The following is a 23,356-nucleotide window of genomic DNA, read 5'->3' as shown; positions in this document are numbered from 1 at the left end:
GTGACTTTTAGATGCTCCTCAGAAGCAGCCTTGTTTGTAGGGATAATAACCAGTGATCTATCATTTTGTTTGTTTTTGTTTTGTTTTGACACACAGGCCTATTCGTTTACCCTTTCCGTTTACAAGAAACAGGCTGTGACTCGTGGAAACCAGCTGAGCTTTGTTTTTTGGTTAATAGAACTACTTTGTATCCAGGTTCTCTGCAAATCCAAAAAGTGACTTTTCATCTATGATCCATTCCCCAAAGACTATTTAAATCCTACTTTGGTTTCCAGTAATTTTAAACCTTAAGAGTGAGAATGCAAATGAAGGTCACTGACAATTCTTATGACATGATTTTGGCGGAATACATCGCGTCTTAAAATATCCTAGAAAATGCGAAACTGTAAAGATAATATTTTAAAATCCAACCCAAAACTGGTTTGTCATGGAGATCATGACTTTCAACTTTTCTTGCCACTCCTTCCAGGTTGCCTGGCGTTTAAAATCCTGTGACGTGTCCCAGCTCACGCACTGTCTTGCGAGTCAGAACACCCTGGTAACTCTCTGCCTCTGACTTTCCCCACCCTGCAGAATGGTGCCATGACAATGGCGTGAACTACAAGATTGGAGAGAAGTGGGATCGTCAGGGGGAGAATGGCCAGATGATGAGCTGCACCTGTCTTGGAAATGGAAAAGGAGAATTCAAGTGTGATCCTCGTACGTTGCCACACATCATTTTTAGTGGCTTATTAAGCACTCCCACTTTTATTACTGAGCTGCAGCTCTCATTCACAGAAATGATTGGAGACTTTAGGTCTCCTTGAGGAGTGAGCAGTGGGTTTGTTAATCTTTTGATTTGGGAAAGTGGAGACAAGCTTCAAAAATGAGCCATGATTTAATGTTATTACAGGGCACATGAGCACTTTTCCTCAGTATTTTGACCATAAGCTGCAGTGAAATACTACAAGAAAGCTTTATGGTTCTTTAGATCCAACTTTTAAAATACGAACCTTATCCAGTTTATCAGATTTAGTTTCTGGAAGTGCTGCCCTAAGATCTATACAGCAGTACCTCTCCTAACAATGGTTTTCACAAACATGTAGGATTTTGGCTGTGATGATGCAAATTTTGGAGAGAAACAGAACCCACCCTCTTTAGGAAGGTGAGGTCTGTTTTATTCTCAATTTTACATGAGCTTCTGACTTGTGTCTCCACGCAGATGAGGCAACGTGCTATGATGATGGGAAGACATACCATGTAGGAGAACAGTGGCAGAAGGAATATCTTGGTGCCATTTGCTCCTGCACATGCTTCGGAGGCCAACGGGTAAGGCCAGCCTCCCTCTAATTTAAATAAGACAAAGAGGGGGCTCCTGCACTGGGGATTAAGAGGTCAGCTTCCTGTGTGTATGCTGTACACAAAGGTGTGGTAGTGCCAGTTATGAAAGTAGAAATACCTCATTTCCTGTTGGCACATAGCTGCCAACGTTAGGCCCCTCTACACCCCTTCCCAGCTCTCCCCTCCGTGGCAGCCCCAGCCCTTCTTCTCACACCTACTATTCTCGGGCTGTCTCAATTCTTCATCTTAAATTAAAGTGTTAAATGCTGCACAGCACTGGGCCTCTAGATCCATTCTGATAGGTAGGTGTCCCCGTGGCATTGCTATTAAATATTCTGAATAACATCCTGGACCTAAGAAATTACCACTTTCTTGTATCCTCTCTCAATCCAGTAATAGATCCCTGCTGTTGGTCTAGCACTGTGCTTCAGGAATATGGGACAGAGGGAAGGAGAAATGGTCCTGGCTTTTCATGATATATTTGGAAACATTAAATTAGCATACACTGAAAGTCAAGGTGATTAAGTTTCTTAGTGAGTCTGACGAATACTTTCTAGGTAGGCTGGAATCAGCAAGAAAGTTTCCATGGAATGAGAAACATGAACTGGCTGGGGTTTAGAACGTTTCATTTTTTGTTTTTTTTTTAAGTTTATTTATTTATTTTGAGAGAGACAGAGCGTGCGAGTGGGGAGAGGCAGAGAAAGAGGGAGAGAGGGAGAATCCCAAGCAAGCTCCATGTGGTCAGTGCATAGAGCCCAGCGTGGGGGCTCGAACTCACAAAACCTGAGCCAAAATGAAGAGTCAGACACCTGACCGACTGAGCCACCCAGATGCCACTAGATTGTTTAAAATAGGTTGAGGGAAGAGGAGGAAGCAGAGAGACCAGAGTAAAGCACCTGAGAAGGGAAGGGGCTGGCATAAGTGGGGTCCAGGGAGCCACCCGTCTGCAGAGCGTCTTATGGTAACAAATCAGATGAGAAGAAGTGGGAAGCCACTTATGGAAAGGCTTGGAAGTCCATCATTTAAACTGGAACTTCTCAACCATTTCCTTTTAAGTTTATTTATTGAGAGAGAGAGCATGTGTGCGTGTGCACGCAGGGGAGGGGCAGAGAGGGAGAGAATCCCAAGCAGGCTTCATGCTGACAATACAGAGCCTGACTCAGGCTCAAACCCGCGAACCGTGAGGTCATGACCTGAGCCGAAATCAAGAGTCAGACACTTAACCAACTGAGCCACCCAGGGGCCCCTCAACCATTTCTAGTCTGTGCTCTACCTCAGTATGATAGAAAATGCTGTGCTTTTCTCTAATATTATTTGAAATTTCAAAATAAAATGGTTCTTATAACTCACAAGCCATGAAACATAACATTCCTTTTATTTTCAATGAAAACACACCCTCTCCAACAGCTCCTCACATTCTGATACATGAAGAGCATACTCCCCACCCCAGGGTAAGATTCACTGGTTGATGCCTTTGGTATTAGCCAACTGTAGGTACCCAAGAAGAAAAGGAACATGATGAAAATGGTTTTTAGAAAGGCAGGAAGGGGTCTTCGGGTGTCTGCCTCTGTCCCCACCTGAGGACCTGAGCTCATGGAAAGTACTCTGACCTCCTCCCTCTGATGGAGGGAACCTGTGGAGGTGCTCACTGTCTCTCATTAAACTAAGACTGTGATCATAGAACTCAGGCATTTCTGGTAAGTGGTTGGTATAGAAATGTGTGATGGAAAGTTAATTTTTAGACTGTGGTCTCACTTCAGCATCTCCTCATTATTTACGCACATGAAACCTTTCATTTGTGACACCTGTTCTGTTCTAAAGAAAGTGCTAAATGAAACACTAAAGACAGCAGTAGAAACTGTTACATTTTTATGTGTGTAAAAGCCAGATTCAGTGATTCTGTAAGTAGGTATTTACCTGTATTAGGTATTAGGAGGAATATGCTTTTTTTATAAGTTTTATTGAGAGAGAGCAGGGGAGAGGCAGAGAGAGAGGGAGAGAGAGAATCCCAAGCAGGCTTTGTACCACCAGCACAGAGCCCAACATGGAGCTCGAACTCCTAAACCGCGAAATCATGACCTGAGCCAAAATCAAGAGTCAGATACCTAACCTACTGAGCCATCCAGGCGCCCCGGGAATATACTTTTTAATGGAGAAATATGTCTGGAATATTTAAGTGACAGTAGAAGAAAGTGATTGTATTATTTGAGGTTCTTTTGGTTATGAGAGGAAACCTCAACTCAAGCTGATTTAGGCAAAAAAAGACTCACAAAGCTGAAGAGTCCAGGATCGACCAGCTTCAGGGCTGCTGCGGCAGTGGCATTCAGAGTCTCTCACTCTCTCATATGCTTTGTTCCTTTGTATTGGCTTTGTTTTCTAGAAACTCCTGCTGATAGTGAAAAAGATGACCTCTGTCAGCTCCATGTTTATCACCTACAGGCTTAGGAGCAACAACGAAAAAGAACCTGTTCCCTAACATTTCTAGCAAAACTCTCAGGGAGGAGTCTCAGTGGCCCCGCTCCATCCTGTTCCCATCTCTCATCCCGTGTCTGGCCAGATGAAAGGCTACAATGCACACTAGGCATGGAAATTGAGGAAGAAGTGACAACAGATAGAGATGGCCAGGAGTCACGCAGCTGGGTGGCAGTCCCAAATCCACCGGCAGTTCAGTACGAGGTTCTCCCACTTGCTCTGTGCAAGTAACTCTTTGGGCCTGAGTTTCCTTACCGGCAAAATGAGGGTGTTGGTCCCTGTGATCGCAAGTCCATTTTAAAAAGCTCTAGGATTCTAGGAAAACCTCTCTGTCTTCTAGTACAGAAAGCTTACTTAGGAAGTTGGGACCGGAATGACCCTTAGCAGATGGGTGGGGTTTGAATAGGGAGAGAAGGGACAACATTTCAGGAAAAGCATAAGTAGACAGGGGCAATTATAAGATATAAGCAATAAGCCCAAATGTATCCTACAAGTTGTAAATGCATAAAATCCTCATCTAAGCTCCCTCAGTGGTTAACCACTTATAGCTTATACTTTGCCAACGTGGAAGACCTAAATTGTGATGCTCCCGGGTTATCATAAACCCCATCTGACTTCATGCCTGTGTTCTCTCAGGGCTGGCGCTGTGACAACTGCCGAAGACCAGGGGCTGAACCCGGTCACGAAGGCTCCACCGGCCACTACAACCAGTACTCGCAGAGATACCACCAGAGAACGAACACTGTACGTGCACCTGCACCTCGACTGTTTCTTCCCTAAACGCAGTTAGACACCTAGTAGGGAGTCTCTTTCTGTAGCTACCTTTCTTCTGAATGAACCAAATATTCTTAATTTTTAAAAAACACCTTTTTTTTTAAAATATGAAATTTATTGTCAAATTGGTTTCCATACAATACCCAGTGCTCATCCCAACAGGTGCCCTCCTCAATACCCATCACCCACCCTCCCTTCCCTCCCACCCCCCATCAACCTTCGGTTTGTTCTCAGTTTTTAAGAGTCTCTTATGCTTTGGCTCCCTCCCTCTTTTTTTTTTTTTCTTCCCCTTCCCCATGGTCTTCTGTTAAGTTTCTCAGGATCCACATAAGAGTGTGTACCCTATGACATAATTTAGGTTCAGACTTATTAAACTCTTAAACATTTCCTATTGCCCGGTACATTGATAAGTTCTTGAAGCTAAAAATCATCTATCTATAAGTGGTTGTCATAAAATCCTCCCCGCCTTTTTTCTGTAACTTTACAGGATTTTTTTATAAATTTTTCTTCTATTTTAACCGAATGCTGCTTTTTTTTTTCCTTTCCTTTTCTGTTTTAACAGAATGTCAACTGCCCAATTGAGTGCTTCATGCCTTTAGATGTACAGGCTGACAGAGAAGATTCCCGAGAGTGATATTTTCAATCCAGAGAAACAAGCATGGATTCTCTGCCAAGGTCCATCCAAACTGGAGTGATGTTAGCAGACCCCATCTTAGAGAGTTTCTTTCTTAAGCCCTTTGCTCTGGAGTGACTTCTCCAGCTTCAGCTCAACTCACAGCTTCTCCAAGCATCACCCTGGGAGTGTTTTGAGACTTTTCTCATAAATGGAAGCAGTACATCGCCTGTTCTGCTCCGAAGTATTCAATACCGCTCAGTATTTTAAATGAAATGATTCTAACTTGTGATTTGGTTTGGGATCAATAGGGAAGCATAGGCACCAACCGACATACAAAATGTATTGAAATGATATTCTCAAATTTTTAAGTAGGAAAGTTACCCAAACACTTCTGCTTCCACTTAACTGGCCTGCAGTATTGTAGGGACGGCATGTCCTTGTAACTGTGGTATTTAAAATATCCACAGTATTCACCTTTTCCAAATGATTCTAGTAATGGTCTAGAAATATCTTTCTCTTACCTGTTATTTATCAATTTTTCCCAGTATTTTTATATGGAAAAAATTGTATTGAAGACACTTAGTATGCAGTTGATAAGAGGAATTTGGTATAATTATGGTTGGTGATTATTTTTTATACTGTATGTGCCAAAGCTTTACTACTGTGGAAAGACAACTGTTTAATAAAAGATTTACATTCCACAACTTGACTGTCATGGCTTGAATGTCGTATAAAGGAATTTGGGATAAAGAAGAATCCCCACAGATGTTCCTTTTCAGGGGCGCCTGGGTGGCTCAGTCAGTTAAGTGTCTGATTTCAATTCAGGTCATGATCTCATGGCTCATGAGTTCGAGCCCCGTGTTGGGGTCTGTGCTGACAGCTCAGAGCCTGGAGCCTGCTTGGGATTCTGTGTCTCCCTCTCTCTCTCTGCCCCTCCCCCACTCATGCTCTGTCTCTCTCTCAGAAATAAACAATAAAATTTTTGTTTTAAATGAATGTTCTTTTTCAATTCAGCAAACATTGGAAAACCAATCATGTGTACAGCTTCCCCCTTGGCGATTTACATACAAAATTTTCTAAATCTGTCACTACAAAAACAGATTCATTCTTATCATTTCATCTCTTCAGTAATGGAGCTAGTTTTATATTTCTGCTTTACCAGATTTCAGTGGACTCAAATATTTATTTAGCTTGCTAGCTGGTTCTTCAGAAGTGGGATTGAAAGAACCTTTAGTTGTTTTTTTCCAACTATCATTCTTCCTTCCCTCCCCTCTCCATGCCATCCTTCATTGAATAAACACCCATTCAAAGAGGTTCAAAGGAAAACCAGGAGGCCTGTGATGTTAAAACTGCTTGAACAGTATATCCTAGAGCAGTTCTGTCTTAAGGAGATGCTGTGATAGGAGAACCTCAACTCAGCTCTGCTTGCTTCCTGCCAGCTGACACTTTTGAGGTGCCCCAGCAGAGCGGGAAACAGAGTTTGCACACTCCTGACCTACAGAGGACATCTCCTTTTCAGTTTAACTTTGGGGAAACAATAAAACTTTGAGATCAGATCTGCCATCTAAAACAGTAAATAATGGTGTTGGAAACAGTTGATTTCTAATTAGTTAAAAATTAGTAATTCATAATATACAAGAGATGGAAAACATTTTTTTAAAGTTTATATTTGAAAGAGAGAGAGAGCATGCATGCACACACGCGAGTGGGGGAGGGGCAGAGAGCGAGGGAGAAAGAATCTCAAGCAGGCTCCACACTGTCCTCGCAGAGCCTGACACGGGGCTCAATTCCAGAAACCGTGAGATCATGACTGGAGATCATGACTTGGGCCGAAATCAAGAGTTGGACACTTAACCGACAGCCACCCAAGTGCGTTTGGAAAACATTTTTTATACACTGTTGAGTAACAGAAGAAAATATTTCAATAAATACTTGCCAATGAATATTAAGACTAAATACAGAAAGAGATTTCCTCAGGGTTCATTTGTTGAAAAAAAAACATCTCACATCTGAATTGATTTATGGTTTATAAAATGCCCTGACATTTAGTGTCTCACTGGGACAAGGTTTTACAGTCTAATTTTATAAAGAATGCAGCTCAGATCAGTTTTCCTTAGCAGGACATAGAAGCCAACCCTGGGTTTCTGTTTAACGTTCCTAATCTTTCAGCTTTATTAGGCCAGTAATGACCAAGACAGCAGCTCTGAATACGTTTAAAAAAGAGAAAGGGAGATAAATCACAGAAGAAACAGATCATGGTGATATTAAGTGACTCTCTCGTTTGTCATCATTCATCACTGAAGAGAACATGTGATTCGATACAAATCTATGCACACTGTGCAGTGGATTGTCCCACTGAAGGTGCAGGCCTACCTACGAGAATGGACACGGGTCCCTCCATTTCCATATGTGAAGAGGAAGCCCAGGTAACACGTGGGTCAAGGTCTACACCCCGACTCCATCTTGCTTAACAGTCTTTATATTTTAAAACATGACAAAAGAGTAGCTATCAGTTGAGAATGTGCTTCGAACCACTATCTGCAACCTAAAACTATCTTCCCAAATGTGAGTTTAGGTAAATCCATTTGGACTGTATTGATTAAATGGACAGCAAAGCCTCTTGACAACTTATACACTGATATGTAAAAAAAAAACCACAAGCTCCATATTTAAGATTTAAAAATACCACGTTTTCCAAAATGTCTGCTAGATTCTCAAGAGCAATACATTAATTTTAAAATTAAACTGTTTCAATAGCGAACCGGTTAACTACATTCAAATAATCAGAACAAATTAAACAAATTTCAATGGCCTTTTATGTTTTGGCATCACAATGCAAGAATGGTAAAACTTTGTTTTACTATTTCTCAGAAAAATCATTCAAAAACAAGAACCAAGAGGATTTCCAAAGTTCTTTAAACAGTTTTTACTGACTCATGATACTTCTTCCTGAGACCTGTCTTAAACAGACCAGGTTGAAAATGCATAATTAAAAGACCAATCTGGGGGCACCTGGGTAGCTCAGTCAGTTGAGCATCCAACTTTGGCTCAGGTCATGATCTCACGGTTCCATTGAAAGCGAGTTGAAGCCCCGTTATCAGGCTCCCTGCTGCCAGTGTGGAGACTGCTTGGGATTCTCTCTCCCTCTGTCTCTGCCCCTCCCCCACTGTGCATGCACTCTCTCGCGCTCTGTCTTATTCTCTCTCTCAAAAGTAAAATAAACATTAAAAAAAAAAAAAAGACCAATCTGGATTCAGGCAGGAAATTGCCAATTTAAGAAAAAATCAGGTAAAACTAACAAATATATCAGAATCAAAAAGAAAAATCATAGGTTTGAAGCTTTACCTTGCCTTGCTGCATTTGATTTGCAATGAAATTTATTGTGTATTTATATTGTTTTCAGCTCTAATGACCTAAGTGAATGATGCAAATTAGTCTGTATAATAATATCACTATAAGTCTGTAAGGCACACTTTCTAAGGCAGTGAATAAAGAAATGATCAGGTGGAAATTACAAGTATAGGAAATGACTTTTCTATTTAATTATATTTCCATCGAAAATTCTATTCCATTTCTAGTTGCATGAAACTCATTAAAGTGATTAAGAAACATCACATCAGCACATTTAAATGCTGAAATTGCTTCCTATTCAGTAAATTCCCATTACTGTGGTAGGGAAAGTGGCAAGCTACAATTAAAAAATCCCATTTTCAGGAGATAGATTTCAACCATTAAAAAAAAAAAAAAAGACCACTCTTGGGACTTCTCGTGTTCAGGAACACTTAAAGATAAGCATAAAGGCTGATAAAGGAGAACAACACAAGGATGACCTTGCCTGCTGTGGGTTTTTCAGGCTAAGAACATTATTTAAAAAAAAAAAAAATTTTTTTTTTTAACGTTTATTTACTTTTGAGACAGAGCCTGAACGAGGGAGGGGCAGAGAGAGAGGGAGACACAGAATCGGAAGCAGGCTCCAGATTCTCAAGAGCCCAATCAGCCCAGAGCCCAATGCGGGGCTCGAACTCACGGACCGCGAGACCGTGACCCGAGCTGAAGTCGGACGCTTAACCGACTGAGCCACCCAGGTGCCCCAGAACATTATTTTTAAAGAGTATATGGCACTCACATTTGAAATGAGAGTTATAATCATTGCCACATTGGCTCACTCCATAAGTTCGCTGAAATAAAAGATTAATTTGAATTGCAAACAAAAATCTATATAAATCACAAAGGAAGAAAATACTCTAATAAAACAGCAAGAGAAATGGTGCTTCAGCTGAAAGCAAAGAATGGAAATTCCTTTTCTAACATTCTTCACTAGGGTCAGGTAGAAGATATTAAAGCATGTTTTACATTTCCTTGAATTCCTTTTTACTTACTCTTTAGAGACATGCGCGTTTTAACAATCTTAGGAGCCAAATTTATCTCTAAAATAGCTCTTGTGTGGAGCCCCGAAGACTCACAATTAGCGCTGCGTGGAGGCCGAGGGAGGCAGGCAGCTCGGGGCCCTGGAACACAAGTCTGCACGCTGCCTGCCACAGGAGGCTCCTCTCCCACATAATGCAGTGAAGGCCAAGGATTTTCCCTTGGCCTTCTCTTTTCTCTCCTTGCATTACAGTACTTTGGAAACTGCCGTTTCGTTCCAGAAGGAAACGTTGCCTCTGCCAGCAAACGGCTGGACGGGACTTTACAATGAAACCTACTGATCTAATTAATTCAGCATTAGTTGTAAGATGCTGAGCCAAGCGCTAAAGAGTTATATTTGCCTCAAAAACATGCAGCTTTGGTACAGAAACTGAAACCCTCATCCATTGCTGGTGGAAAGGTAAAACGGTCCAGCTGCTGTGAAAATTTGGTGGTTCTCCAAAAAGTTAACCCCAGAATTGTGTAGAACCCAGCAATTCCACTCCTAGGTACATACTCTGGAGAACCAAAAACATATGTTCACATCGAAACCTGTACACGAACGTTCATGGCACCATTATTCCTAATAGACGAAAGGTGGAAACCATCCAAATGTTTATCAACTGATGAATGGATAAACAAATGTGGTGTGTCCGTACAAGTGAATAGTATTTGACTGTAAAAAGAAGTGAAGTTCTGATACACACTACAACATGAACCTTGAAAACATTACGCTAAGCGAACGAAGTCAGGCACAAAAGGCTATATATCATGAGTCCAATTATATGAAGTATCCAGGATAGGCAAACCAAAAGAGAAAGTAGATTAAAGGGTACTAGGGGCAGGGGGAAGGGAGGAATAGAGTAACTGCTAATGGGAACAGGCTTTGTTTTGGGTTGATGACAATGTTCTAGAACTAGGCAGTGGTGGTGACATAAATTTGTGAATATATGCACTTAAAAATCACTGATTTATACAAGTTGGAATTGTTAAAATGGTCAATTTTGTGTTATGTGACTCTTATTTCAAAAAAAAAAAAAAAAAGAGGGGTCCTGAGTGGCTCAGTTGGTTGAGCGTCCAACTTCAGCTCAGGTCATGATCTCACAGTCTGTGAGTTCAAGTTCCACATCGGGCTCTGTGCTGACTGCTCAGAGTCTGGAGCCTGCTTCGGATTCTGTGTCTCCCTCTCTCTCTACCCCTTCCCCACTCCCACTCTGTCTCTCTCAAAATTAAATAAACACTAAAAAAAATTTTTTTTTAATTTAAAAAAAGAAAAGAAAATGCCTCTTTACTTACAGAAAGTCTCTGCAATATCTTTTTGCCTACTGGTAAGAAGTAAGGTGTGGGGAAACAGAGTCGATGAAAGGCTGAAGGAAATCAGACATCTCTTGGCTACCTATTTGGAAACTGAAATAAAATCTTCCACAAATATACACTTACTACTTTTGAAGCAAGTTCCATGCATTAATGTCATCCTCCACCACCTTCCATATACACAAAAAACACCAGGAATAGTAACTAGCATTTTTTACAGTATTTATTATGTTCCAGGTGGTATTCTCAGTGTTCTTACACATTGTCTCACCCACCCCTCGTAACAGCCCTATGAGGTGCATAGAGACAGAAAGTGAGGCAAAGGCTGAGTGCATAGCCTAACATCACTCAGCTTGTTAGTAGCAGTGTTGTGACTTGAACCTGACAAACTGGCTTCATGTGTCTTTAACCAGAAGTACTTTTAACCAAGAGCTACTCAGCCTTTCCAGAAGCAAATCCATCCTTATTTTACAAGTGAGGAAGGAAACAAACTGCAAGAGTTCAAACCACATGCCCAAGATCACCCAACTGGTGAGAAGCAAAACAAGTTATTGATTATCATAAAAGGCACAAGGTAGTTTCCTGGAGGGAAAAATGGGAAAATAATCCAGAACAGGCTTGGGGGGGGGGGGCTGCTGGCAAAAATTACTTTCCTTAACCTGGTTGATGGTGACATAAGTGTTTCTTTACATGTTCTTTTTTTTTTTTTTTTTTTTTTAAGTGTATTTATTTTGGGAGACAGCAAGTGAGCAGGGAAGTGGCAGAGAGAGAGGGAGAGAGAATCCCAAGCAGACTGGGCACTGTCAGCACAGAGCCCGATGCGGGGCTGGAACTCACCAACTGTGAGATCGCAACCTGAGCCAAAGGCAGAGGCTTAACCGAGTGAGCCACCCAAGCACCCCTGTTCACATATTATTCTTTAAACTGTAGATGTTTTATGCACTTTCCACAGCCATGATTTGTTACAATTTATTTTTAAAAATGAATTTGTCCCTAAAGAGACCACAACACTGCATACAATTTCTACATGAGAGAAAACGCAGGAGAAATGGCAAGAGGTATGCAAAGTAGTTAACAGAAACCTCGGAAAGATTGTCTTTAAATTAAAAAAAAAAAAAAAGGTAGGAGAAAATGTCTCTCTCTAACCCTGAATTGAAAATCTGGGATTAACATGGGAGTTTTGGGGGATGAGAATGGAGAAATGTTCTTTCAGCAGGAAGAAGTTCTTATTAGGGGAGAAATATAGAGTTATCAGTTTAAAGCAGTAATACAGGAAGGGAATAAAAAGTGGTTTGAACTTTATAGATTGGATGGTAGAAATAGGGTCCAAATATATCAATAATTGACATGAATACAAATGAGCTGAAAGCAAAAGGAAAGGTTGGCAAAGTGCATTAAAAACAAAAACAGGTTCCAGATGTATCTGCACCTATAGTGTAAGAGCACCAAAGAAGAATGAAAAGTGGTATTAGACATATATAAACCAGAAAAAGAGCTAGTCTAGCTATGTTCATAGTAGATAAAATAACTTACTTTATATATTTTATCTAAGACAAAAATTGCTAGTAGGATTGTAGTACATAATAAAAGCACTATGAAAAATAGTAACTTAAAAATGCAAGCACTTTTTTAGCTTCAAATATACAAGAAGCAAACATCTATAAATCTGCAGGGAGTAACGTAAACTCATCTTCACAGAGGGAGGTTTCAACCGATCTTTCTCCACTGTTGATAGATCAAACTTTAAAAAAAAAAAAAAAATCAGGGGCGCCTGGGTGGCTCTGTCAGTTAAGCGCCCGACCTCGGCTCAGGTCATGATCTCACAGTCTGTGAGTTCAAGCCCCGCATCGGGCTCTGCGCTGACAGCTCGGAGCCTGGAGCCTGCTTCTGATTCTGTGTCTCCCTCTCTCTCTGCCTCACGCTCTGTCTCCCTCTCTCAAAAATAAATAAACGTTTAAAAAAAATCATTAAACTACAACTAACACTTTAAAAGAGATTAAAAAAAAAGAGGCACAAATAAAATAAAATGACATTATATGAAAGCAGTAACAAAATTCAGAATATCAGAAAATCTATGGAACCAAAAAGTGGGCTTCTTCAATAATCGACTGCAAAAAATAAATAAAAATAAAAAAGGAGAGGAACCAGTCAACTAACAAACTTGAGATGTACCAGCCAAATGCAATGTGTCTCAGGCTCAGATCTTATTCCCAACAAACTAAGGGGAAAAAAAGCCAGTGTGGAAGATCTGGACAGTTACTGGGTATTTGATATTAAGAGTGGTTAGGTCTTTCAGTGCGATACTTGAATTATGGTGATATACTTAAAAACAGAAACAAAAACTTATTTGCTAGTAGTTCGATTTACAGAAAAAAACTGTGAAGATGGTACAGAGTTTCCACATACCCTACACCCACTTTCTCCTTGTTATCATCTTACATTATTATGGTACATTTGTTACAATGAATGAATCAACACTGACCCATAATAAACTACATACTTCAGACTTTTAGTTTTTACCTCATGTCCTTTGTTCAAGCAGTCTATCCTGGGGACATTACATTTAGTGGCTGTGTCTCTTTAGTCTCCTCTAGATAGTAGTCCTCAGACTTCCCTTGTTTTTGATGATCTTGAGAGTGTTAAGCACTGGTATTTTGTAGAATGTCCTTCAGCTGGGAGTTGTCTGTTTCTCTCATGACTCAACTGGGGTTACAGGTTTTTGGAAAGACCAGAGAGGTAAAGTGCCACTCCCATTTTTAGGTATACATACACTAACAGCGTGACACAGTGGTTCAACCTTCACCTGGCCAAGGTGGTGGGCAGCTTTCTCCACTGTAATTACTCTTTCACCCTCCTTTCCATGCTACGCTCCTTGACAAGTCACTATGCAGAGGGCCCACACTTCAGGGGTGGAAAGTTATGCTCATATCCTTGAAAGTGCAGTATCCATATAAATTACTTAAAATTCTTCTCCATGGATTTATTCTTCATATATTTAGTCATTCATTTATGTCGGCGTTGAACTCAGATATTTCATAGATTGGGTTATAATCCACCACTACATTATTTTGTTGCTCCAATGATTCCAGCTTTGGCTATTGGGAATTCTTTTCGTTGGCTCCCATGTCTTTTGACATACTCTCATTATATTTTTGTTTTTAAACCAGTTCCTTAACTGAAACTAAGATGCTCCAGGCATCCATCTCATCTTGTATATTTTCTGCCCTAGTCTTAGAGTTGGCTGTTTCTCTAAGGAGTCCTGGTTCCTTTTATTGGATAGCATCAGAAACCAAGAACTCGGCATTAGGCATGTTCTTTGCTACTGGGGTATTATTATTTCTTGGCCCCTTCAGCAGATAGATTGATTATATATTTTAAAGAGTAAAAATACTTTAAAATTTTATAGAGTCACTTTAACTGAAATATTTACAGAGGAAATACCTATATTGTGTTTCACAATAATCAGTGTTGAGGAGTGGTTAAGTGGGCAAACAGATAAAACTAGTGATCATGAGTTACACTTGGATGACAGGTACAGAGTTTAGCTGATTTGTGTCCATCCCAAAACCTCCATAATAAAGACCCTTTAAAAATTCAAAACAATATAGCCATGTGCCAACGATCTTGACAACTTAAGACAAAATGGTCAAATTCCTAGGAGAAAAAAAATATTCTTTCTAGAGTTGACTCAAATGTATTAAAAATTTGTTTATTTACTTTTGAGAGAGACACAGTGTGAACGGGCGAGGGGCAGAGAAAGAGGGAGACACAGAATCTGAAGGCAGGCTCCAGACTCTGAGATGTCTGCATACAGCCCAATGCAGGCCTCGAAACCACAAACCACAAGATCATGACCTGAGCCAAAGTCAGACACTTAACTGACTGAGCCACCCAAGTGCCCCTAGAACTGACTTAGAAATTAAAAAAACAAACAAACAAAAAAAAAAAACTTAAGAAATGGAAGCAGTGACTAAAAATTTTCCTATGATGTTCACTGGCGTTTCTGATTCTCTTATGGGTAGACTATACTAGACTAACTCTCCTACAGATAGTTATAAACATAGAACAAAAATGTTACAAAATATTTGAAACCACTGGAGAGGAACCAAAAGGTGGTAGAAACCAGAGGGGATCAGCCTTCACAGGGAAAGAAGGGGACATGTCAATTCTCCACAAATTGATCTATGGATTCAATATCATTCCAATCAAAATGCCAACAGAATTTTTTTTTCCCCTGAGAGAAAGCTCAAGTGGGGAAGAGGGAGAGAGAATCTTAAGCAGGCTCTATGCTCAGCACCAGCCTGACACAGGGCTTGATCCCACAACCCTGGGATCATGATCTTAGCCCAAATCAAGAGCCATACATACGCTCAACCGAGTCACCCAGGCACCCTCCAACAGGATTCTTTATAGAAATAGAGTAGTTAATTTTAAAACGTATAGGAAAATGCCAAAGCCCTGGATTAACCAAAAAACAAGTTTTAAAAAGGACGATGATAAAGGACTTCCATTATCTGATTTCAAAATTTACCACAAAGCTGTAATTTTTAAGATAACGTAACACTGGTGTTAGGTCAAATAACTATGGAACAGAACAGAGGCCAGAAACAGACCCATGCAAATAATGGTTAACTAAGCAAACAAGGAAATCCAACAGGAAGTTTTTCCAAATGATGATAAAACACCTGGATGAACGTATGGAAAGAAAATGAAACTTGACACATACATCATCACACTAAAATTTAAACAGATCTTACATGTAAACTGTAATAATAAAAACTATAAATTGTCTAGAGCAAAACATAAGAGAAAATCTTCCTAATCTTTGGGTAGGTAGCAAACATTTCTAATTTTTAAGTTTACATAAAAATGTAAAGATTGACATGGGATTCAGGATGAGGTTATCTTGGAGGAGATAGGATAGCGTGGGGGAAGAGGGGGACACCAAAGGGCTGGATTCTAAGTTATTGTCCAGATCCTAGATTTTGTCCTGGAGATGAAGTCACGGTCCTATAATGTTATTAAGACCATGTACATAAACCAGTCTGTCATGGGCTAAAGATTATTCTAATTCTGTGTGCCTGAAGTCCAAAATAAAAACTTACCTGGTTTAAAAAGTTTACTCTTTAACAGAAATACTCTTTTTTTTTTTTTTTTTTTAATTTTTTTTTTTTTAACGTTTTTTTATTTATTTTTGAGACAGAGAGAGACAGAGCATGAATGGGGGAGGGGCAGAGAGAGAGGGAGACACAGAATCGGAAGCAGGCTCCAGGCTCTGAGCCATCAGCCCAGAGCCTGACGCGGGGCTCGAACTCACGGACCGTGAGATCGTGACCTGAGCCGAAGTCGGACGCTTAACCGACTGAGCCACCCAGGCGCCCCAACAGAAATACTCTTAAAAGCATTTTGGGTCTTTAAAAATATCGCTTTTCTGGGGGCGCCTGGGTGGCTCAGTCGGTTGAGCGTCCAACTTCGGCTCAGGTCATGATGTCACAGCTCGAGTTTGAGCCCCGCGTCGGGCTCTGTGCTGACAGCTCAGAGCCTGGAGCCTCCTTCAGATTCTGTATCTCCCTCTCTCTGCCCCTCCCCCGCTCTCTCTCTCTCTCTCAAAAATAAACACATTAAAAAAATAATAAAAAATAAATTATAAAAGAAAAAAATACTGCTCCTCCATATCTGGGAAGTAACGGAGGGTGGCATTTCAGCTCTCACACAGTCCTCTTCTGCAAATGTAAAACAGTAATTACAGAATGAATGAATTTGATGAATTTGCACATTGGTGTATCTAAGTAGGATATTTTGTAGTACCGTTCTCAAGAATATTTGTGCAAGCATGGATAGGCAAGACAGTGTTAAATACAGCAACCACTGTTTTGATAATTATACCCTTGATGCTAAGTTTTGGTAAAGTTAAAGAACACTCAAGTTGGGGACATCGAATGCACACTTAATTTATAAGCCAAAACCTAGGTTAGCCACCTATTACTAACAAATCACCCTCAACCATCGTGGCTTTAAGCAAACATGTCTCTGTTTCTGTGGGCCAAGAATTCACGAGAAGCTCCTTCGCACACTTGTGTCTCAGGTCTCTCAAGAGGTTGCGGCCAGATGTTGCCTGAGATGGGAGCCGGAGGACCACTTCCAAGACAGCTGGCTCCCAGAGCTGGCAGGTAGTGTTGCCAAAACAGCTCCTCTCCCCGTGGAGGGCTGCCTAAATGTCTTCACAACATGGTGTTCGCCAGTCCCAGGTCAAGTAATCCAAGAAACTAAGGCTGAAGTTGCAATGCCTTTCAGGACCTAGCCCCAGAAGTCGACTATTTTTGTGAGTATTTTATTGGTTACGCCAAGTCAGCCTTCTTTCAATGAGGGCTGGGAAATTAGTCCATTGCATGACTAGAAGGATGACCTTAAAAAACACAAAAGTTTCAGAACTTTCAATTTAGGGAGGAGGTAGATTAAAGACATAGAAAAAGAAGACCCCCTCCATTACGATGAAAAATCACAAAAGGTTTTAGTTGGCCACAGGTATCACATATATCAGCAGTCAGGGCCACCTGTGCAGGGCACATAAGGGCACCATTCTGTGATGTGGGGAGGCACTGCCACCCCACTGTGCTCTACTTTCAGTAGTAAGCCTGTACATGGAATGCTGGGTCTACTTTTGAAGAGCAAACATTGATTATGTTTCTACAGACCTCCAGAAGGGACCCGAAGGGCTTGCTGATACTGCAGGTAACTTTTTATTTAACACGAAGGGAAGAGTATGGCTAGTATTACTCGTATATGTGGCCAACAGAAGACTTATTTATCCCCTTTAAGGTTCTAGGCCCCACACTGCAAGGTGCTGTTTTAGAAAGGAGAAAACCAAGCTTTTTAGAACTGTGGCTAAAAAAAAGGCTGCATGAGTGAAATCCCCTATGAGGAAAGCAGTGAGGCTGCAGGCTGCTCATGTTATCTAACGCCAGTGTCTGCTCGGCTTCTCTGGCTTACTTGATGATTTTTAATGTTTGGTGCAGGCAATGTTTTGGGAGGAACTGAGTTCCAGGAGGCAGGGATATACCTGTATTTCTTACACACAAGTATTTGTGGGTAATGTTTGTCATGCTAGAGAGCCTGTAACTTCAAGAAATTAAATACAAACCAGAAGCTGTGGATCCAAGATAACTAAGACTTAATGTTTTATTTTTTAAAAAAGGCATCTGTCAAAAGGTCACATGCGATTTTTCACCTACACATGAGCAAACCATAAAATACTGTGCAACGAAATCAGTGATGAAAGAGCCGAAGATTCGTATGAGCGAGAATTATTCCCAGTTCATCACAAGCCTCTATCACAACTCTGTCGGCAGCAGAACCAGAAGGAGCAGCGATGTATGCCACGCCGCTCTGCGGGGAGAAGAGACATTGACTTTCAAGACACAAGTTCAGGTGAAGACACTCAAGAACCAAAATCCTCCTCTACAAAGCATAAGCTAACAAGGGTTCACAATACAGACCGATTCGCTCGGCCAAAAGAGCAAAAGAACATCAAATGGAAAAGTAAAATACTTAAATATTCCTGATCACACTGCCATAACTTGGCTATAAAACTTACAGAACTTAAACACCAAAAGCAGGGTTTCTGAAGTGGTTTTACATCATAATCAATTCTGTGCAAATGCACATCATTTCCACACTTACCCTTTTAGCTCTGTCTACGTTATCTCTGAAAGGAAAGAAGGCATCAGAGCTGATAGAAACTTCATTAAGTTTGTCAACCCATTCTTTCTTCTCTGCTTCAGTTAGCAGTTCAGGGACTTCCTCAAACAATGCCTTCCACTTTACCAAATCTTCATCCTATGAGAAGGGGGTGGAGAGGGGAAAGAAAGATTTTGGATACAATCTTTAATACTATCTGATGCAAATCAGAATGCCAGAAAGCACTTGGGCATTTGTCCCAGGATTTAATTATAAATAATGGCTCATTCCAATTTACATCTCCAGGATTTTTTTTGATGCTTTTAACATTTCATTAAGAAAAGTAATTCTAAGTGTACCAAATAAAGATTATACCATTTACTTTCAAAATCAGTTTATTCTAAATATATTTTGTTTCTTAATCTCTGCCTAAAATTAAATCTACTATTTTATATCCCTGTATCAAAACAAGCAAACAGATGATGATGGATGTTCTAGAACTATATTTACACAGCCTCAAGTCTACAGTTAGTCATACAGATGAAATCAAGGTATGATTCACGGTATTCACATTTTTAAAAAGGTGCTTCCATTTTGGATGATTTGTTGGCTAAAACAACATACTTTTAACTCTTGTTCACGTACATATAAAGATCCTTCCAGAACTACGAGCAAGATTTCACTAGTAATATTAAACAGGATAATACCAATATTAGAGTAAAAAAAGAAAGGCTTATGTTTTAAGTACTTTATGATTATAAGACACACTTATGTGACACTTATGATGTCATGGATTCCTGTCCCTGAACTTGTGGACAACGTAATGTGGTTAACTCACCTCCTCAGGAGACTATCGAGTATCCGATTACCAGACTTCTCTTTTGCTTTCCACATAGGATTTATCGACATTTGCTATGTCCAAATATAGATTTAAATTCTAGATCTTTAGCAGGCTACTTGATAGCTGCAATTTTACTTATTTATTTATTTTTAACATTTATTTATTTTTGACACAGTGCAAGGGGGGGGTGTGCACAGGGAAGGGGACATAGGATCCAAAGTGGGCTCTGCACTGGCAGTCTGACAGCGGCGAGCCCAATGTGGTGCTCGAACTCATGAACGGTGAGATCATGGTCTGCTCGACTGAGCTACCCAGGTACACCGAGTTGTCATTTCAATGCACCCGTATGCTTGTTGTTAATGACTCTGGTAGAAAGTGTAGGGGAAAGGGGCACCTGGGTGGCTCAGTCCGTTAAGTGTCTGACCTCGGCCTGGGTCATTATCTCACGGTTCATGAGTTTAAGCCCCACATGCGGCTCTGTGCTGACAGCTCAGAGCCTGGAGCCTGCTTCCGATTCTGTGCCTCCCTCTCTCTCTGCCCCTCCCCCATGCACTCACGCTCTTTCTCTCTCTCTCAAAAACAAACATTAAAAAAAAGAAAAAAAGAAAAGAAAAGTGTAGGGGGAGAAGACACTGGTTACCCGCTATCAGATAATTTGTATTTCATGTTGAATACACACCTATCATGCAGAAGCATCATGCTTGGTTGGCACTGTGAAAGAAGCCTCAGGATAGGTGAAAAATAGTCCCTGCCATCAAAAGTTCAAAACCAACAGGGAAAGTACAAAGTTATAAAACTAAACCAATGGTTATAATTTTAAAAGACAAGGAAGGTCTGTGGTATCAGAAAGGGATTAACTATGAACAAAAAAATTAAAGACAGCAGACAATGGAGAATTGGTAAAAAGTTTAGAATTACAATTTTAGACAATGTAAAATTTTAAGAAAAATACCTGTTACAGAAAAGAGTGAGCATACCAGTATACTCCACTCACAAACCCAGTGACTTTTACCTCGCCAATGGTTCCAGTAACATACTGATCAATGGCATTGGAGATTTCTGCTCTCTTCACTCCAGTTTTAAACTTCATTGAAAGCACTTGTGGATGATGTCTAAGCCACCAGTAGTTCGCCTTATCCCCTGCAAGGCGTGTGCAGTGTATTCGAGACTGCTGTCCTGCTCCAATGCCAATAACCTGAAGAACATGAACACTAAGATGAATCTCTCTTTCAATATTTTTTTTAAACAGGTCTTTTGTGCACATTTCCTAAAATCTATCAATTCTGTGAAAAAAACAGTAGGCCAAAATACAAATTATTCTTAAGTTATTAAGGGTGAGAGTAGATGTCAGTAACTACTATTAACACATTTTACCTCTTTGGTGACATTTGAAGTATGGCTATTAATACTCTGTAAGTGTCTAGAACTCCTGGACATCAGTAGTGAGGCACAGTCTTACTGGAACTTATTAGAACCCGACTCCAAGAACACCATTGTAACCACAATCCCCCAAGTTTTTGTTAACAGAGACAAGCAGTCTTTTAACAGTTGACAATCACTAAAATTCTGAATTTCAAAGTCTTCCAGGTCACATGCTAATGAATATCCACACTTTCCCTCCCCCACTTATGGAACAAATAATTTAACAGGTGCCAAGAAGAGCTCAAGACACCATGAGAAGGGCTCCCAACGCCTCGGAAGCTATGGCGAAAGCAGAACCAGTTCAGTCCAGAGTTAGAAGAGACCCCCAGGAGGAGCTGGTTCAGTGCTGCTTTCTACGGCTCAGCCCACTAGGAAACAAGTGAAATATCTCGCTTGACGTCTATAAGAAACATTCAACACCTTGCTCGTGGTAGTGGTCATTCATCGAACTACATAATGTGGGCAAACTGCTCAAAATTCGACACTTAAAAAGAGTAAATTTTATTGTATATAAATTATGTCTCAGTAAACCTGATTTTAAAAGATCACGTTAACTTGCAGTCTACAGATTCTTGGTAAAATAACCTTAGAAATAACGCAAAAATATCCAACAAGCTACAAAAATATGGAGTAATAGGTAGCAGTACTATTCTTGACTCTCTCTTCACTGGAAATATCACAGCCATCAGGAGGAGGGGAGTGAATAAACTAGTTTTACAGCGGCTATTACAGTCCCACTAACCCAAATGTGCCAACTCAGTCTGGGCAAGTAATACGCCCAATTTTAATATGTCATTCTGAAGATACTTTGTGATCGTCACTAGCTCTAACAGTTTTATCACATTACTGAGTAGATACCAACAAACCCAGAAAAGAAAAACCTGGCCAATTTTCCTTTCCAAGCAGTCTAGCACCTGAGGGACGAATATCATTTTGAAAAACAACAGTCTGCCCGAAGTGGGTTTGAGAGTGTGGTTACCTGACCATTCTTGGCATAGCACACGGAGTTAGACTGCGTGTACTTCACAGCAATGGTGGCTACAATGAGGTCTCTGAGCGCAGACTCTGGCAACTGAAAAGACACAGGGCGGTCAACTACAGTGGAATTTGTAGCTCCAATGGAAAACGTTAAGCATCTTACAGGTCATTTTCTTATAGACCTATGATGTAGTTGTACCTTTCTAAATTTTTTTTTTTTTAACGTTTATTTATTTTTGAGACAGAGAGAGACAGAGCATGAACAGGGGAAGGGCAGAGAGAGAGGGAGACACAGAATCCGAAACAGGCTCCAGGCTCTGAGCTGTCAGCACAGAGCCCGACGCGGGGCTCGAACTCATGGACCGCGAGATCGTGACCTGAGCCGAAGTCGGACGCCCAACCGACTGAGCCACCCAGGCGCCCAGTAGTTGTACCTTTCAAATGATAGAATGGAATTAACTGTTCATAGAAATCACTATTGTGTTTTACTGAAAAAGATCAACATTCAACATACTTGTTGTGGAACTCAACAGTGCCTAGTGCATCACGGACTCAAACTAATGCCATTTTGCAGCAACTCCGGCTTAAGCGTGTTTACATATCATGCTGTGAAGTACCATATCCATTCCTAAACCGACAAATAATACTTTCTCTACCACAGTGCCAAGGAACATATATGGAAACATGATAAAGTTTATGTTGAGAAAGAACATGGAGAATAATTTTCACAGGTATCACAAACAACTGTGATGTCTACACAGAGCCATGGCTGTTGAGGAAAAATCAAATTACGATCATTTTCTGCTTTGTCTAGAATATTCTAAGTAGAAACTATTCAAAAATACTTGTGAACTACCAGTCCTAACAGAATAAAGCAATTGCTATAGCCAGAAATGTCACTATGTTTAAAACTTTTTTTAATGTTTGTTTATTTTTGACAGAGAGAGAGACAGACAGAGCATGAGTGGGGAGGGGGGCGCAGAGAGAGAGGAAGACAGAGAATCTAAAACAGGCTCCAGGCTCCAAGCTGTCAGCACAGAGTCCGATGCAGGGCTCAAACCCACGGATAGTGAGATCATGACCCAAGCCAAAGTCGATGCTCAACTGACTGAGCCACCCAGGTGCCCCTGTCACTATGTTTAATGTAAAGAGCAAATACAAACTGAAAAGAAGGATTATCTATGTGGACAAAGACTATAAGCAGCAGCTAACTGATCAATTAGCTAAGGGAAAAATCAGACTTCATCAAAATTAAAATCAGACTTCAAAATTAAAACTTCTGTTCTGCAAACTGTATGAAGAGGATAAAAAGACAAAGTACAGGGGCGCCTGGGTGGCTCAGTCGGTTGGGCATCGAACTTTGGCTCAGGTCATGATCTCATGGTTCATAGGCTCAGGCCCCACGTCAGGCTCTGTGCTGACAGCTCAGAGCCTGGAACCTGCTTCGGATTCTGTGTCTCCCTCTCCCTCTCCCTCTGCCCCTTCCCCACTCATGCTGTCTCTCTCAGAAATGAATAAACATAAAAAAAAAAAAAGTT

General features: G+C 40.6%; 2 protein-coding genes across 14 annotated transcripts in view; one reads left to right on the top strand and one right to left on the bottom strand.

Annotated features, from left to right (window-relative positions):
* The window catches only part of FN1 (fibronectin 1), a 69,157-nt gene extending 63,274 nt beyond the window's left edge, over positions 1 to 5,883 (top strand). For all 12 annotated transcript variants that reach the window (XM_007086099.3, XM_007086096.3, XM_007086098.3 and 9 more), the window contains 4 exons: positions 574 to 699; positions 1,202 to 1,308; positions 4,429 to 4,536; positions 5,129 to 5,883. In XM_007086099.3, the coding sequence (XP_007086161.1) occupies positions 574 to 699; positions 1,202 to 1,308; positions 4,429 to 4,536; positions 5,129 to 5,200 (413 nt within the window). In that variant the 3' untranslated portion in view covers positions 5,201 to 5,883. The remainder of the gene's footprint in view (positions 1 to 573; positions 700 to 1,201; positions 1,309 to 4,428; positions 4,537 to 5,128) is intronic.
* A 12,171-nt stretch (positions 5,884 to 18,054) lies between these two features.
* Positions 18,055 to 23,356, bottom strand: part of ATIC (5-aminoimidazole-4-carboxamide ribonucleotide formyltransferase/IMP cyclohydrolase) — a 30,404-nt gene continuing 25,102 nt past the window's right edge. Inside the window, exons 13-16 of one of the 2 annotated variants that reach the window (XM_042993771.1) lie at positions 21,820 to 21,912; positions 20,431 to 20,613; positions 18,581 to 18,736; positions 18,055 to 18,286 (exon numbers count right to left, since the gene is read on the bottom strand). In XM_042993771.1, the coding sequence (XP_042849705.1) occupies positions 18,167 to 18,286; positions 18,581 to 18,736; positions 20,431 to 20,613; positions 21,820 to 21,912 (552 nt within the window). In that variant the 3' untranslated portion in view covers positions 18,055 to 18,166. The remainder of the gene's footprint in view (positions 18,287 to 18,580; positions 18,737 to 20,430; positions 20,614 to 21,819; positions 21,913 to 23,356) is intronic. The other variant, NM_001290592.1, reaches the window with a different exon arrangement.

This window comes from Panthera tigris, chromosome C1, assembly GCF_018350195.1.
Source record: "Panthera tigris isolate Pti1 chromosome C1, P.tigris_Pti1_mat1.1, whole genome shotgun sequence".
Taxonomy (NCBI): Eukaryota; Metazoa; Chordata; class Mammalia; order Carnivora; family Felidae; genus Panthera; species Panthera tigris.
The sequence above is the reverse complement of the archived record's forward strand: the minus strand, read 5'-3'. Positions and strand labels throughout refer to the sequence as shown.